This window comes from Scyliorhinus canicula, chromosome 14, assembly GCF_902713615.1.
Source record: "Scyliorhinus canicula chromosome 14, sScyCan1.1, whole genome shotgun sequence".
Classification (NCBI taxonomy): Eukaryota; Metazoa; Chordata; class Chondrichthyes; order Carcharhiniformes; family Scyliorhinidae; genus Scyliorhinus; species Scyliorhinus canicula.
Window position 1 is genome coordinate 101,079,438 of NC_052159.1, and position 18,371 is coordinate 101,097,808.

An 18,371-nucleotide genomic window follows, 5' to 3' on the forward strand; every position below is an offset into this window, starting at 1 on the left:
TGAAGGGAGGGAGAATGTGTTAGAAATTAAAATGTAGCTGTGAGAGATTGCAACAAAAAGTAGCAACATTAATAACAAAAGTCCTGATATGGGAGGGTCCCTTTACCCTCCCATATCAGGACTTTTGGTATTAATGTTGCTACTTTTTGTTGCAATCTCTCACAGCTACACTTTAATTTCTAACACATTCTCCCCCCCTTTGGAGGGTTTGTATTGAGACAATACATGAATGTGATATTTTAAAAAGGGGTTTAAGATTGAAGAGAAAGGTCATAACGTAAAAGTGCTGAACTCAACATTGAGTCCTGAGAGCTACAATGTGCTCAACCAGAAGGAGAGATCTTGCTCCTCCAGCTTGTGTCGGGCTTCACTGGAGCATTGCAACAGGGTAAGGACATGTGGACATGAGAACAAGATGCAGAGTTAAAATCGCATGCAGCAGGAAGGTTGGGGTCAAGTTTGTGGGCTGAGGGAATGTGTTTGGCAAAGCAGTCACCCAGTCGGCATTTAGTCTCCCAGGTGTAGAGGAACAGTATTGGGAGAAGCGAATACATAGAACATAGAACATAGAACATAGAACGATACAGCGCAGTACAGGCCCTTCGGCCCTCGATGTTGCACCGACATGGAGAAAAAAAAACTAAAGGCCATCTAACCTACACTATGCCCTTATCATCCATATGCTTATCCAATAAATTTTTAAATGCCCTCAATGTTGGCGAGTTCACTACTGTTGCAGGTAGGGCATTCCACGGCCTCACCACTCTTTGCGTAAAAAACCCACCTCTGACCTCTGTCCTATATCTATTACCCCTCAATTTAAGGCTATGTCCCCTCGTGCTAGCCACCTCCATCCGCGGGAGAAGGCTCTCGCTGTCCACCCTATCTAACCCTCTGATCATTTTGTATGCCTCTATTAAGTCACCTCTTAACCTTCTTCTCTCTAACGAAAACAACCTCAAGTCCATCAGCCTTTCCTCATAAGATTTTCCCTCCATACCAGGCAACATCCTGGTAAATCTCCTCTGCACCCGTTCCAAAGCTTCCACGTCCTTCCTATAATGAGGCGACCAGAACTGTACGCAATACTCCAAATGCGGCCGTACCAGAGTTTGGTACAGCTGCATCATGACCTCATGGCTCCGGAACTCAATCCCTCTACCAATAAAGGCCAACACACCATAGGCCTTCTTCACAACCCTATCAACCTGGGTGGCAACTTTCAGGGATCTATGTACATGGACACCGAGATCCCTCTGCTCATCCACACTACCAAGAATTTTACCATTAGCCAAATATTCCGCATTCCTGTTATTCTTTCCAAAGTGAATCACCTCACACTTCTCCACATTAAACTCCATTTGCCACCTCTCAGCCCAGCTCTGCAGCTTATCTATGTCCCTCTGTAACCTGCAACATCCTTCCGCACTGTCTACAACTCCACCGACTTTAGTGTCGTCTGCAAATTTACTCACCCATCCTTCTGCGCCCTCCTCTAGGTCATTTATAAAAATGACAAACAGCAACGGCCCCAGAACAGATCCTTGTGGTACGCCACTCGTAACTGAACTCCATTCTGAACATTTCCCATCAACTACCACTCTCTGTCTTCTTTCAACTAGCCAATTTCTGATCCACATCTCTAAATCACCCTCAATCCCCAGCCTCCGTATTTTCTGCAATAGCCGACCGTGGGGAACCTTATCAAACGCTTTACTGAAATCCATATACACCACATCAACTGCTCTACCCTCGTCTACCTGTTCAGTCACCTTCTCAAAGAACTCGATAAGGTTTGTGAGGCATGACCTACCCTTCACAAAACCATGCTGACTATCCCTAATCATATTATTCCTGATCCTACAATAAACAAAATTGAAAGAGTGCAAGTGAAATGCTGCTTAACCTGAATGGAATGTTTGGGTCCTTAGTGAAGAGGGAGGAGGTAAAGGAACAGGTGTTCAACTTCTGCGATTGCAAGGGAAGATGCCCTGGGAAGAGATTGTGGAGTTGGGCATGATGGAGGAGTGGACCAGGATGTCACGGAGGGAACAGTGCCTCCGGAATGCTGACAATGGGGGTGAGTGGAAGATGCATTTTGTGGTAGCATAGTGCTGGAGCTGGCAGAAATGGTGGAGGATGATCCTTTGAATGTGGATGTGAGTAGGGGGGACAGTGAGGACAAGGGGGACTCTTATCATGGTTCTGGGAGGGAGGGGAGGGGGTAAGAGCAGAGCTGCGGGAAATGGGTCAAACCTGGTTGAATGCCCTGTCAACCACAGATGAGGGAAAAAAATCCTGCACCTCTGCTTCATTTCTTCTGCTCTCTCAAGTATAATTTCATTCTGTTGTTTGTGGGAGAAGAAATAAATTACAGAAAATCTGTCAGATAAATAATTGAGATTAAGGAATATCTCCGCGGGGTTTTGTACAATCAATAAAGGTGGAAGTGATTTTGACCACAAATACATTCCAAATTAATATCACAAGGTTCTGTAATCTTACATAATTCTAAAAACCAAATGTCTTAATGGAGAAGCAGAAATTATTGCAATACAAATGGCTAATTAATAAAATCATGCCAACATATATTTCTGTGTATTTGAAGCAATTAACTAGGCAAAATTTCGAAAGTATATCTACATACCTGGAAAAAATCAAAAAATGACACATGCTTTACAATTGGACCGTAGATGCTTTCATTGTGGGGGAAAAAGAAAAAGTTTGTAAATGCAGCATCAATCAAATCGGGGTGTTTGATACTGAGTTTTACAAGTTCTAGACGCTCCCTCCGGCTGTCACGTCCTCTCCAAAATGCTGTACAATTTTTGTTTTCCCAAGAAGGACCAGTGTTGGCCTGAACAGACGTCATATCCAGACTGACTCTGTGCAAACCAGGATACAAGATAATGAAATAAATTATGACAAAGCATTTCTATTGTGGGCTAATACCTTCAATCAAAATCCTTTAATATAAAGGATATAATTTGAAGTTACACAAAGATACAATGAAAAATAAATAAACTTGTTACAATTTATTTGATGAACGAGACTTGATCATGCACGGTGTCAAAATGAGTTACGAAGAGCTTTCTCATCTTTGAAATAAATTGAACAGTTCATTATACTCCAATGCGCATTCTAATTAAGGAGGTTACTCAACAACACCTAAAACTGTAACCCAATAGGAAACCAACAATCTTAATGAAATGGTAATGAAAGGTACAAAATTTATACAGATCATTAAGTGATTTCCCAAAGCTTCTTTGGGATAATCCAGGAAACTATAGGCTGGTGAACCTCGCGTCGGTAGTCGGTAAATTATTGGAGAGAATTCTCAGGGACAGGATTTATACCCATTTGGAAACAAATGGACTCATTAGCGATAGACAGCATGGTTTTGTGAAGGGGAGGTCGTGCCTCACTAACTTGATCGGGAGTTTTTTGAGGGGGTGACAAAGGTGATTGATGAGGGGAAGGTGGTGGATATTGTTTACATGGACTTCAGTAAAGCCTTTGACAAGGTGCCTCATGGCTACTCTCAAACGTTCCCACTTTATCAATGTCTTACTGATTCCACAAATCTTTATTACTTGAGAGGAGGAGGAGAGCCAGGTCATGGATTTATTCATGACCAATATCAATTTTGTTTCCTCTACGACACCCTGGTCCCACCTCTTCAATCACCCCCAACACATGCTTCCTCCCCACAGCACCTTTCTGTACAAGTGCAGGAGATGCAACACCTCAGCCCTTCACACTGTCCTCAAACAATCCCTCCAGGTGAAACAGTGATCTACTTGTGCTTCTTTCAATTTAGTATACTATATTTATTATTCACAATCTGGTTCTCTCAAAGTGGTACAGGCCAAATGCAAATTGGGTGATCATTTTTCTGAATACCTCTGTTCAGTTTGCAAGTGTGACCAAGCTCCTAATCACTAGCCATCTTCCTTCTCCATTCTATGTGACCCATTTGTCCTCAGTCTTCTACACGGTTCAGATAAAGATCAACAGAAGCCGGAGAAACAGCACCTTATCTTTCGATGAATACTTTACAACCTTCTGGACTTAACATTAAGTTCTGCAATTTCAGATTATAAATGCTGTTCCCATTTTTCAATCATTGCCATTTACAGCTCCTGTGGATCCATCTTTTGTTTCTTTACCTGTCCCATTACTGCACCCTTTTGCCTTGACGCATCATCCGCTTTGCCATTTAGTCACTCCTGCTTTCCACTCTATCACAGATCGACCGTTGTATTCTTTCCTTCCAAGGCCACCCCTCTTTCCCTGCCTCTGTACCTGCTCAAAACCTGTTACATTTCTAACATAGTCCAGTTCTGAAACGAACATGAGAATTAGGAGGAGTAGGCCATCGACCTGAAACATTCGGTTCCATTCTCCACAGATGCTGCCTTACTATCTGCCGCACGCTCCATACATTTTCTGCTTTTATCTAGAAGCTGCAGTATTTTGCTTCTTTTCAGAAAGCAATGTCACAGAAAAGCATCAATCTGTCCACATATAAAAAAACTATAATGACATACTGAAGTACCAATCAATACTGGTATCAGAACTAAGTCCATCTGTTTTGAGAAACAGTAATAAAATCTCTTGGCAACAGAGCTGCCCAAACAAATTAAAACTAAACTCCATTACTCAGCAAGAACTATAAAACAGATGATGCTTACTTTTGAACTGTCTGAAGTTGCTTAATCAGAGTGTAAAATGATTAATGCTGAAATCTGTTATGTGTACATGTCATGTATAACTAACTTAATGAGGCTGGATGATTCAACTTCTATTATTTGTCATGCATGTCAAACACCGTCAAAACTTATTAGAGTTTCAGTAAATAAATGAAAATAAATTGCTAAATAATCTATCACTTTAAGGATATTGTGAAATGTAAGTTGTACCAGTAGTCACCTCAGATCAATCAGTTATTCAACCTGTAAGAAATCTAATATAAGTCCAACTTTGTGCTTTGTTTGTTCTCCAAGATATTGTTACACACAATGCACACATCATATTTTTCAAAATGCTAGATTAAAAGGTAGCCACTTCGGTAATTAAATCTGACAAATTGATGGAGCACAAATTTATCTGAAAAATCACGCGAATAGGCCATATTTAACTGATGTGAAATATTTTACAACTGATTATCCAAGTGAATGTGACCCCAGCTTAAATACTCAGTTCTAAACAGTTATTTGTAAAAAGATGTGTAACAGATATCAACAGCTGTTAAGTGTGCAGAAAGTAAGGGTCATATTACAAGATAACACAATTCGTGACATATGTAATAGCAAAATTACAAACGTGGTAATTTCTAAAGAGTAGTACAGTTTCGCTGATAGGAACATAAAGAATATCAGTTATCCAGCGTGCTACTTCTGTCAAAACAAAAAGATTTTTTAAATTTGAAGACCTTGGACCCAGCTTGAAAACTTCAGATATTATAAAATTATTCTTAAAAATAAGATAGTCATTCAAAATAATGAAAGTCTATTATGTGATATGTAGCATGTACAATGCTGAAATTACCTGAGCTCCCTATTCAATAATTCAATGCAGTCACAATTAAAATTGCAGATACAGGTTATAGAAAATTCCAAGCTGCTTAAATTTGATGATGTTAAAAGTAATTGATACTGCTACAAACACGTTTGGTTATTAGAATGCAGTAAGTCTGAAGTATAAACATCAATTGTAACTTATTCATTTTCTAGGATTCAATTACAGCAGCAGTATGACTTCTTGATGAGGTTAAATTTGTATAAATATTTACCTACTTCAGTCGATTAATTTAGCAAAATACAACAAAGGAGGATGAAATGCTACACTGATGTTTAAAATATTGATGCTGTTATGTGACAATGATAGTGGCATTTCTGCCAAGTGTGGCCTGCAACAGTCGGTAGACATCAAATCCAAGAAAGCTAAGTGAAAACGAGAAGGGAAGGCAAAGGGACAAATGATATTACACAGATATAAACTTAGTTTTCAAGATTAGAGTGGCTGTTCAGCAGTTATGACTTAATACACTACTAAAACAACAGGTACACTACTAAAACCACAGGTACACTACTAAAACCACAGGTACACGTCAATAACAAGGTGTTTCAATTTTTAGGGCTTTTAACAGTGACATTATTTTAACAGTATAAAAGGGGAGTTCAGTTAGTTCTCGTTAGTTCAGTTATTCTCAAGACTGACACCTGTGGATACTTCAAAAGTGTACCCAATTGGATAAGCAGAAAATCACGAACAATAATTTCTGAATTCCGATCTTTAACTGATGGCAGAAATTGCTGTCAGGTTCACAGCTGTAATGACGATGAACACCATCAGTTTTGTCATCATTATAAGCACAAATTCCAGGCCAATATATTTGTTACTCTGCCAGGTAAACTTAAGCTCTTGTCCGGACCTAGTCCTGGAATGCTCAGTGTCAGCTCAGCTGGACTGCACATCAACATGGCCAGTCAATTAGCAAGGCATCCAATCAATGGCTGATTAATCTCTGCATTTGATGCAGATAGGCTAACAGCAGTAAATGCAGAGTGAAATCAGACTCTGATTGGATGAGAACCAAAGATCGGGAAGGCAAGTAACAGTTGGCAGCAGGCATGCATGCATGTGCGAGACCATGAAGAGAGGGAGAGGCACAGCGGCCAACCACAACGAGGACATAGTGTGGATGAGGCAGCTGCCTCGAGGATTTTGGGCAAGGAAGGTGCGAATGGGAGTGTGAGTGGGGAGGAGGGATGGTCACGAGACTGTGAGTGGATAGGTGTGGGGGGGGGGAAAAGGTGTGAGCGTGTGGGGGTGGTGGAAAGTATGTGAGGGGTTCAGTTGTAGAGAGTGCGTGAGGGGATTGTGGGAAGGGAGAGTGTGTGAGGGGACTGGACAGTTTTTGTGGCTTTCACCTTAACATTCTATGGGGCAAGGATTGGTGGCGAGGGGGGCCCAGAAATAAAGAGCACATGGCCCCAGTAACTGTAAATTCGCCTCTGAAACTTGAAGGCAGAAAGATATCCGGTCCCACAATTATTGCACTGACACATTATGCCTTGAAAATTCAGCGTCAACATAATTATTTTGTTTATTTATAAAAGTAACTTTCAATTGTAGTCCAAAAATAATTTAATGTTGTGCTTCATGAGTGTTTCAAATAACTATATACGAGGCAAAATTGTGAAGATGGCCTCCTAGTGGAAAGAAGTGAGAACAGCACCATTGTTTACTTTGATATCTGAGAAAGGGGAGCTGAATTATAGTAAAGCCTAACTTGAAGTTGTATTCGTGAAAATAGTAGGCTGTATAATCGGGACTGGGATACACAATGCCCCCCCCACTGAGAACAAAGTGGGTGTGACGACAACCTGCTTCATGCTGGCCCGCCAGGCAGCCATAATGCACAGTGGGCACACAGAATTAGACCATAGACCATAAGATATCGGAGCAGAATTAGGCCTCTCGGCCCATCGAGTCTGCTCCGCTAGTCAATCACGGCTGATATTTTTCTCATCCCCATTCTGCTGCCTTCTCCCCATAACCCCTGATCCCCTTATTAATCAAGAACCTATCTATCTCTGTCTTAAAGACACTTAGTGATTTGGCCTCCACAGCCTTCTGCGGCAAAGGGTTCCACAGACTCACCACCCACTTGCTGAAGAAATTCCTCCTCATCTCTATTTAAAGGATCGTCTCTTTAGTCTGAGATTGTGACCTCTGGTTCTAGTTTTTCCTACAAGTGGAAACATCGTTTCCACATCCACTCTATCCAAGCCTTGCAGTATCCTGTAAGTTTCAATAAGATCCCCCTCTCATCCTCCAAACTCCAACGAGTACAGACCCAGAGTCCTCAACCATTCCTCATACGATAATGAGTCAGTGCAGGAGGCTGTTTGGCCCATCGTGTCTCCATTGACTCTTTATACAGCAACATGACAAGGGACAAGTGGGACTTTCACCTCTCACTGGGTGGAAGACCTGCCCTTCGGAGCTGCTGGCCAATCCGATTGGCAAGTCTGGGTTCCTGGGCAGTTTCAACAGGTCAGGGAAGGGGCGGGGGGAAGAGAGTAAAAGGTTTGAGTTTAAGGCTGCAGAGGTTTAGGAACAAAGGAGCAGTACGATCTTAGGTGGCCATCCCCTGATCCTTTCAAAAACAATAACTTTTAAAATGAAATAACTTTTAAAATAAAGATAAACAATTTTTAAAAAATGGTATGTTTCTGCTTTCAATACCTCCCGCACACCACACAGAGAGCGGGATGCTCTCTGACCCTCCTGGACACTGGGGACCCTTCCTCTCGCTGACCCTCAGGTTTGCAGCCTCTGTCGCTCCTTGACCTACCCTTTCACTGATCCCCTGGCTTGTGGTCTCTGCGAGTCCCTAACCCACCCTCTCGCTGCCGAGCGTCTGGGCTTTCAGCCTTTCTGGGTCCCTAACCCACCCTCTCGCTGTCAACTCCATGATGTGCTGCCTCTGTTGCTCACAAACCCACCCTCTTCCTTTCATCACTCTCCAATCGAGACTCTGCCATTCTCATCTTCCCTCCCCTGCACCCTCACTGAGAGCCCAGGCTCTACCGATGAGCAACGAGAGGCAAGAGGAGCAGTTTCAACTTGCAGGAGGCAAGCTCTCTATAAGTGGCTTTGTAATCAGCTTCACCACTTTTACACCTCACCCATCAACACTGGGTGAAGTTGATTATAAACCTGCTGGAAGAAAACCTGCAGGTTAAGTAGAAGCTGCTCCTCCTCGCCACTCATCTCCAGAGCCGCCATTCGCACCGAGTTTCCAAGAGGGATATGGCGAGTTATGGAAAGGGAGGCTTGTCAAAAGCAAGGATCAGGGAGGGTGGGTCAAGGATCAGGTGAGGTCATGAGCCCAGAAGGTTGGCAGCGAAAGGGTGGGGTTAGGGAGCGAGAGGCCACTCCAAAATAGTGGATGGGTCACATGATCCTACATCAAACTAATATGAAACAACAATTAAGTGCATCTCACGACACTAAACGAGAATACAGGCCCCATGAACTGACTGATATTAAAAGTGAAAAACTGATAACGTCTGAACAGGGACTATAGTATCAGACAATTCCCAATCCATAAATTGAGAATGTGTGGTCTTTTTTGATCTTTGGAGAGAGGGTTGCCTCCAGAACAATTAACGCTATTGATGGAAATGCAACAATATTAGCAGTCCAATTTTCTTTCCATTTAAAACAATGACAAATCTTTGGAAAGGAGAATTAAATCATTGTCTCTAAAAGCTAATATAAATAGTATCCACTAGCTACACTTAGGTTGGGTGTTTCCATGGCATGAATGAATTGTAATAGATGGCCTGCATAGACCACCCTCCAACATTTGGGAAATCCATAGTCCACTCAACAAAATTAACATGACTCTCTCAACTGGTCATAATTATGACTTGAGAAACTGCATGAAGAAAATAAACAAGCATTGTTCAGCCTTGATACAACATAAACCTTAGTAAGAAGTCTTACAACACCAGGTTAAAGTCCAACAGGTTTGTTTCAAACACTAGCTTTCGGAGCACTGCTCCTTCCTCAGGTGAGGAAGGAGCAGTGCTCCGAAAGCTAGTGTTTGAAACAAACATGTTGGACTTTAACCTGGTGTTGTAAGACTTCTTACTGTGCTCACCCCAATCCAACGCCAGCATCTCCACATCATGGCAACAGTATGTGTGTGTTTGTGGGGGGGGTGGGGAAACTGTGTGGGGGGGGGGGTTGGACTGTGTGTGTGGGGGGTCTGTGTCTGTGTGGGGGGGTCTGTTTGTGGGGAGGGGACTGTGTGAGGGGGGCTGTATTTATGTGTGGGGGATAGTACTGTGTGTGTGTGTCTCTGTGTGTGTGTGTGGGGGTGATCTGTGTGTGTGGGGGTGATCTGTGTGTGTGGGGGTGATCTGTGTGTGTGGGGGTGATCTGTACGGAGTCATTTCTATTGATAGAACTTAGTAAAATAGAAGTATTGCTGTTTTTTCATTTCTCTCTTAAGCTGTACAATTTAAAGTGTTTTGTTTAAGGTAATTTGGGTGCAGACATTTGCAAAGACTTTCCATCCACTGTCCTGTTGTAATGAAAGAAAGCATAGAGAAATGGACAGTAATCAATATTATTGGAATGTCAGTAATGTAAACCTTACACGAGGTCACAAAGGTGGGCATTTGGATGCTGTAATATTTCATGTTGTTATGACAATATTGATCTTTGACATGACAGTATTTTCTCAACAGTAGTGATTAAGGCTTAACTGATTGGTGCTACCACTTAGTCAGGGCATCACAGTAAAACCTTCAACTACCATTATAACAACTCTGCAAGAAGCTCAGGAAAGAAATTGCTAAAAGTGTCAAAACAAATGAGATGATAGCACCATCCCACCTTCCTGTTTTCTCTCTCTCTCACACACACACACACACGAGAACCCCCCACACACACAGAGCCCTCACACATATAGATCCCCCCCACCACAAACACACAGTCCCCCCCCCCCGCACACACAAAGACCCTCCCCACCCACACACAAAGACCCACACACACAGACCTCCCCAGACGCACCACCCCCACACACAGACCCCTCCCACACACACAGACCCCACCCACACAGACCCCGACCCACAGACCCCCCCCCACATACACAGACCCCCCCCCCACACAGACCCCCCGCGCACACACAGACCCCCCGCACACACATACAGACCTCCCCACACACACATAGACCCCCCCACTTACATAGACCCCCCCACACACACACAGATCCCCCCCACACACACAGATCACCCCCCCACACACACACAGACACACACACACAGTACTATCCCCCACACATAAATACAGCCCCCCTCACACAGTCCCCTCCCCACAAACAGACCCCCCCACACAGACACAGACCCCCTACACACACAGTCCAACCCCCCCACACACAGTTTCCCCACCCCCCCACAAACACACATAATCCCCCCCCATTCACTCAATTCCCCCCCCCACTCACAGACGCCACCCACACACACACAGACCCCCCCCCCCCACACACACACGCAGAACCCCACCACCCCACACACACGCAGAACCCCACCACCCACATACACGCAGACCCACCCCAACACACGCTGGCAGACCCACACACACAGACCCATACACACACACACACACACACACACACACACACAAGCACACACAGACCCCCCACACACACACACAGACCCCACACACACACAGACCCCCCCCCACACACGCACAGACCCCCCCACACACACAGAACCCCCCCACACACACACAGAATCCCCCCCACACACACAGAACCCCCCCACACACACACAGAACCCCCCCCACACACACAGACCCCCCAGAGACACCACCCCACACAGAGACAACCCCACACACACACAGACTCCCCACACAGATCCCACCCACACACAAAACCCCCCACCCACAGACCCGCACAAACACAGAAGCCCCCCCACCCACAGACCCCCCCCACTCACACACACAAACAGAGACCCCCCACACACTCACAGACCCCCCCACACACTCACAGACCCCCCCACACACAGACACCCCACACACACAGACACCCCCAAACATACAGACTCCCCACACAGATCCCACCCACACACATAAACCCCCCACCCACACACCCGCAAACACAGAAGACCCCCACTCACACAGACCCCCCACTCACACACACAAAGACCCCACCACATACAAACACAGACCCGCACACACAGACCCCCCCACACACACACAGACCCCCCCAACACACACACACAGACCCTCCCCACACACACAGACCCGCCCCCCCACACACACACAGCCCTCCCACACACAGAGACACCCCCACATACACACACAGACACCCCCCCCACACACACAGAACCCCCCACACACACAGAACCCCCCCACACACACACAGAACCCCCCCCCCCACACACACAGAACCCCCCCAGAGACACCACCCCACACAGAGACAACCCCCACACACACACAGACTCCCCACACAGATCCCACCCACACACAAACCCCCCCACCCACACAAACACAGAAGCCCCCCCACCCACAGACCCCCCCCACTCACACACACAAACAGAGACCCCCCACACACACTCAGACCCCCCACACACTCACAGACCCCCCACACACTCACAGACCCCCCCACACACACAGACCCCCCCACACACACAGACACCCCCAAACACACAGACACCCCACACAGATCCCACCCACACACATAAACCCCCCACCCACACACCCGCACAAACACAGAAGACCCCCCACTCACACAGACCCCCCACTCACACACACAAAGACCCCACCACACACAAACACAGACCCGCGCACACAGACCCCCCCACACACACACAGACCCCCCCCACACACACACACAGACCCTCCCCACACACAGAGACACCCCCCACATACACACACAGACACCCCCCCACACACACAGACCGCCCACACACACACAGACCGCCCACACACACAGACCCCCCACACATAGGTCCCCGCTACACACAAACCCACCCACCCACAAACACAAACCCCCCCACCCACACACAAACACAGATGCTCCCCCACCCACACACTGACCCCCCCACTCACACACACAAAGACCCCCCCACACACAGACCTCCCCACACAGACGTCCCCACACACTCACAGACCCCCCACACACACAGACACACAGTGCAACACACCCCCCCCCCACACACACACACAGCCACATAGTCCAACCCCCCCCCACATACACAATCCATCCCACACACACACACACAGGCCCCTCCACACACAGTCTCCCCCCACACACAGTCCCCCCCCACACACACAGACCCCTCCCCACACACACAGACCCCCACCCCACCACACACACACTGACCCCCAACCCCCCACACACAGGCAGACCCCCTCACACACACAGGCAGACCCACTCCCACACGCAGGTAGACCCAAACACACAGACCCATACACACAAATGCACACACACCCGCAGACACACACACCCGCACACACACACACAGACCCCCCCACACACACCCCCCCCACCCCACAGTCCCCCACCACACACACACAATTCCCCCCGCAGACTCCCCTTCCACACTCACAGACCACCCCCCCCCCCCCCCCCACACACACACACACACATGCCCACCCCCACCCCCACACACACATACAGGTTCCCCGCCTCACAAACACACAGTCCCCCCCCACACACGCAATTCCCCCCACTCACACACAATCCCCCCCACACACACACACAGACCCACACCCCCCACACACAGACCCCCACCCCCCCCACAGGCACACCCATCCCCACACTCACAGGCCCACTCAGAGGCACACACTGACACACGCAGACCCACACACACACCCATAGACCCCCCCCCCACACATTGATCCCCCCACACACACAGACCCCCCCACACACAGAACCCAACCACACACACAGAACCCCCCCACACACAGAGACATACACACGCTAACACCCCACATACACACAGACACCCCCCCACACACACACAGAGATTCCCCCCCCCACACACATCCCCCACACACACATCCCCCCCACCCACACACACAAACCCCCCCACCCCACACACGCAACCCCCCCACCCACACACACAAACCCCCCCCACCCACACACACAAACCCCCCCACCCACACACACAAACCCCCCACCCACACACACAAACCCCCCCACCCACACACACAAACCCCCCCACCCACACACACAAACCCCCCCACCCACACACACAAACCTCCCCGCCCACACACAGACGTCCCCCACCCACACACACAAACCTCCCCACCCCCACACATCCCCCACCCACACAAACCCCCCCCCCAACCCCACACACCCGCACCCACAGACGCCCCCCACCCACACGCAGATCCTCCCCACACCCACAGACCCCCCCCCACACACACACAAACCTCCCCACACACACATACACAGTCCCCCCCCCCCCCCCCCCACACACACACACACACACACACACACACACACACACACACACACACACACAGTCCCCCAGTCACTCAGACCCACAGTCACTCAGAGGCACACACTGACACACACACAGACACAGGCAGACCCACACACACCCACAGACCCCCCCCCACACACTGATCCCCCCCACACACACAGACCCCCCCACAAACCGAACCCAACCCCACACACAGATCCCCCCACACACACACACAAACCCCCCCACCCACACACACAAACCCCCCACCTACACACAAACCTCCCCACCCACACACACCCGCACACACAGACGCCCCCCCACCCACACGCACATCCTCCCCACACCCACAGACCCCCCTCACACACACACAAACCTCCCCACACACACACACAGTCCCCCACACACACACACACACACACACACACACAGTCCCCCCCCCACACACACACACACACACACACACACACAGTCCCCCCCACACACACAGTCCCCCACACACACACAGTCCCCCCCCACACACACAGTCCCCCATACACACAGGCCCCCCCCGCACACACAGTGCCCCCACACACACAGTCCCCCCCCACCCACACACACAAACCCCCCCCCACACACATACACAAACCTCCCCACCCACACACAGACGTCCCCCACCCACACAAACCCCCCTACCCACACACAGACAACCCCCCCCACACGCACACAGATCCTCCCCACACCCACAGACCCCCCACACACAGACCCCCCCACCCACACACAGACCCCCCACCCACACACCCGCACAAACACAGAAGCCCCCCCACCCACACAGACCCCCCCACTCACATACACAAAGACCCCACCACACACAAACACAGACCCCCCCCACACACACACAGTCCCCCCCCGACATACATAGACCCCGCCCATACACACAGACCCCCCCACGCAGACCCCCCCCACACACAGTCCCCCCCACACACACAGTGCCCCCCCACACACACACAGTGCCCCCCCCACACACACACAGTGCCCCCCCACACACACACACACACAGTGCCCCACACACACACACACACACACACACACAGTCCCCCCCCCACAGACACACACACAGTCCCCCCCCAGACACACACAGACCTCGCCCACACACACAGCCCCCCCAACAAACACACACAGTCCCACCCCCCACACAGCCCCCCCCGACACACACACACAGTCCCCCCCCCAACACACACAGCCCCCCCCACACACACACACAGACCACCTACCTGACCGGCGGGATTGGCGGCACGGGCGGGCGTCGTGGTCCTGGGGGGGGCGCAGGGCGATCGGACCCTGGGGGGTGCCCCCATGGTGGCCTGGCCCGCGATCAGGGCCCACCAATTGGCAGGCCGGCCTGTGCCGTGGTGGCACTCTTTTTCTTCTGCGTTCGCCATGGTCTTCACCATGGCGGAGGCAGAAAAGACCCCCTCCCCTTCGCATGCGCCGGGATGACGTCAGCAGCCGCTAACACTCCGGCGCATGCGTGGACTTACGCCGGCCGGTGAAGTCCATTCGGCCCCGGCTGGCGTGGCGCCAAAGGCCGTTCACGCCAGCCGGCGGAGCGGGAACCACTCCGGCGTGGGCCTAGCCCCTCAATGTGAGGGCTTGGCCCCTAAAGATGCGGAGCCTTCCGCACCTTTGGGGCGGCCCGACGCCGGAGTGGTTCACGCCACTCCAACACGCCGGGACCTCCCCGCCCTTCCGGGTAGGGGAGAATCCAGGCCAATGTCCTGTTCTTTGTAAACAGAAAGAGCATGTCCATGCATTGAGTCTTTTTTAGCTAAACAAAAGCTTGGGAACAGCTATTCCGTTGTTCATTCCTCATGGCAAGCTTTGACCGATCAAAGTCAATCTGCCTGGTTTGAATTTAAATAAAGGTTTTGGAGTTAACTGTTCTTTGTGCAATCTCAAAGGCAATGTGCCTACCAATCAGAGTTCTCTTGGCAACCAATTGGCACCCTTTTCTCATGCAGTATAAATTGTTGTTCTATTTAGACATGTTATTCTTGCAAATCTGTTCTGATGAGCCCAAAAAATTTCAACAGCATGTCGCTTTTGTCAGAAATAATCATTTTTATTTCTACCACCATCTTGTGTACAAGTTATATTTGCTTGTCACAGTGACTCCTGCCAACCTAAGATGGCCACCGATACTTGTCTGTGTGTGTACACAGTGCTGGCTGGAACTTACTCAGATCCTGAAGATATGAACTCATTTTCTAAATCCCTGGCATGAGACTGGGTGGGAGGTGGCCACCAACAGTATCCAAGGTGGAGATGGTGATGGAGGAGAGGCTTCTAACGGCCGCAGGAGATTCAAAAACTGCAGGGAGGCTGCAATTGCAAGCATTATAAAAAGACTGCTTCTCTTTAGTGAAAGGTGTTAACTTGATGCTGTAATATTTGCAATTCCAGATTGTTACGACCGCACCATGTGGCCTCCTAAACTGATGGTGGCAGCATTTACAACTGCACACATACTGCACTGGCAGCATCAAGCCTTTGTTTATTGGCACCAAGGTTAGGCGGATGATGAAGCACTGACGTATTATTGATTAATACAATTTGTCTTAACACATTGATCACTGGATAGTTATTTGTACATTGTAAAAACAGAAAGGGCAAGAAACTTCAGTCGGCTTGGCAGCGTCTGTGAGGCGGCACGGTGCACAGTGTTTCCTTCTGGTGCTCTGGTTTCCTCCCACAGTCCAAAGATGTGCAGGTTAGGTGGGGTTACAGGGATCAGGCGGGGGCAGGGTACTTTTTCAGAGTGTCAGTACAGATGCAATGGGCCAAATGGCACTGTAGCGTTTCTATGGAATTTAAAAAAAAACCAAGTTGACATTTCAAATCCGATATGACTCTTCTTTGGAACCCTTTCCAAAGTTCCGAAGAAGGGTCATGTTCGACTTGAAACTTTACTCTGTTTTTCTCCCCACAGCTGCTGCCAGACGATTGCTGAGTTTTTCTAGCATTTTCTGTTTTTATTCCAAATCTCCAGCGTCTGCAATATTTTGCTTTTGATTATTTATGCATTTGTAAATTCAAGTTAATTCTAAGTAATGTGATTGTAAATAACATCTTACCGTCCCATAGTTTCTAGAACTGAATCAGTAATGTCATATGTTGGCATCACAATATCTTTTGTATTATCTGACCCACACCACGAGAAAATAGGGTGAAGTTTCTCAGCAGTTTTTCTCTTTTCTAAAGGCCAGTCTCCGAGATTTACAAAGAACTCTATGTCTTGTATTTTTACCTAAGAGTAAAATATATCAGCATGAAAACACTGCACCAGCACTTCATTTTTTGTCATCAGTTCTTGCATTTTAGTGAAATTGCAGCATAACCAAACCAAACACCTAAACTAGAGAATTGGTAAACATCCATTAGAAATACATCTTCCACAAATAATATTTGCAATGCCCTGGTTCATGGATCACTCTCTGTTCACAGTCAGTGCTATTTGAATTCAATCAATTGGATCTGAACCTGAATCAAAATTTAGACAGATGCTTCTTTGGGGGAGCAGGGTAGCATGGTGGTTAGCATAAATGCTTCACAGCTCCAGGGTCCCAGGTTCGATTCCCGGCTGGGTCACTGTCTGTGTGGAGTCTGCACGTCCTCCCCCTGTGTGCGTGGGTTTCCTCCGGGTGCTCCGGTTTCCTCCCACAGTCCAAAGATGTGCGGGTTAGGTGGATTGGCCATGCTAAATTGCCCGTAGTGTCCTAATAAAATGTAAGGTTAAGGGGGGAGGGGGGGGGGTTGTTGGGTTACGGGTATAGGGTGGATATGTGGGTTTGAGTAGGGTGATCATGGCTCGGCACAACATTGAGGGCCGAAGGGCCTGTTCTGTGCTGTACTGTTCTATGTTCTATGTTCTTGTTGCAGCCAAACGGAGACTTGATAAAGCTTTCGGCAGGCAGCCAGCCTCCCTCCTTTGTAACTTCTGAATGCAGCTATTTCTCATCATTGGCAATTTCAATTGCCATCTTACTCACCTTGCTCTTTCTCCTCTCATTTCACTGCAATTCTATACTCCCTTTGCCTCTCTATCCACATCAACCCTCTGTGGTAGTCGGTATTAGGGGTATTACGGTACCCAGGTTGATGCTGTAAGACCATTGGTGTGGGAGGTACTTGAGACAGCAACATCATTGGTGAAGCCTGCCTGCTGGTTCCACCCAGTAAGGCGGAGTACAAGAGCATGTGTCTCCCCAGCTGCTGCATTCTGTACCTGCGCTGCTGGGGGAAACATCTGGTCCAATAAAGCCTTCAATCGTCCTCCAATCTCACTTCTGGAATCATTGATCGAGCATCAATTTATTCGACTAGATTTTTAAAAAT

General features: G+C 48.4%; 1 protein-coding gene across 7 annotated transcripts in view; it reads right to left on the bottom strand.

Annotated features, from left to right (window-relative positions):
- poglut2 (protein O-glucosyltransferase 2) overlaps positions 1–18,371 on the bottom strand; it is a 78,241-nt gene that overhangs the window by 24,676 nt on the left and 35,194 nt on the right. For 5 of the 7 annotated variants that reach the window (XM_038817754.1, XM_038817755.1, XM_038817749.1 and 2 more), the window contains exons 5-6: positions 17,111–17,283; positions 2,648–2,885 (exon numbers count right to left, since the gene is read on the bottom strand). In XM_038817754.1, coding sequence (XP_038673682.1) covers positions 2,648–2,885; positions 17,111–17,283 — 411 coding nt within the window. The remainder of the gene's footprint in view (positions 1–2,647; positions 2,886–17,110; positions 17,284–18,371) is intronic. The other 2 variants (XM_038817753.1, XM_038817752.1) reach the window with 1 other exon arrangement.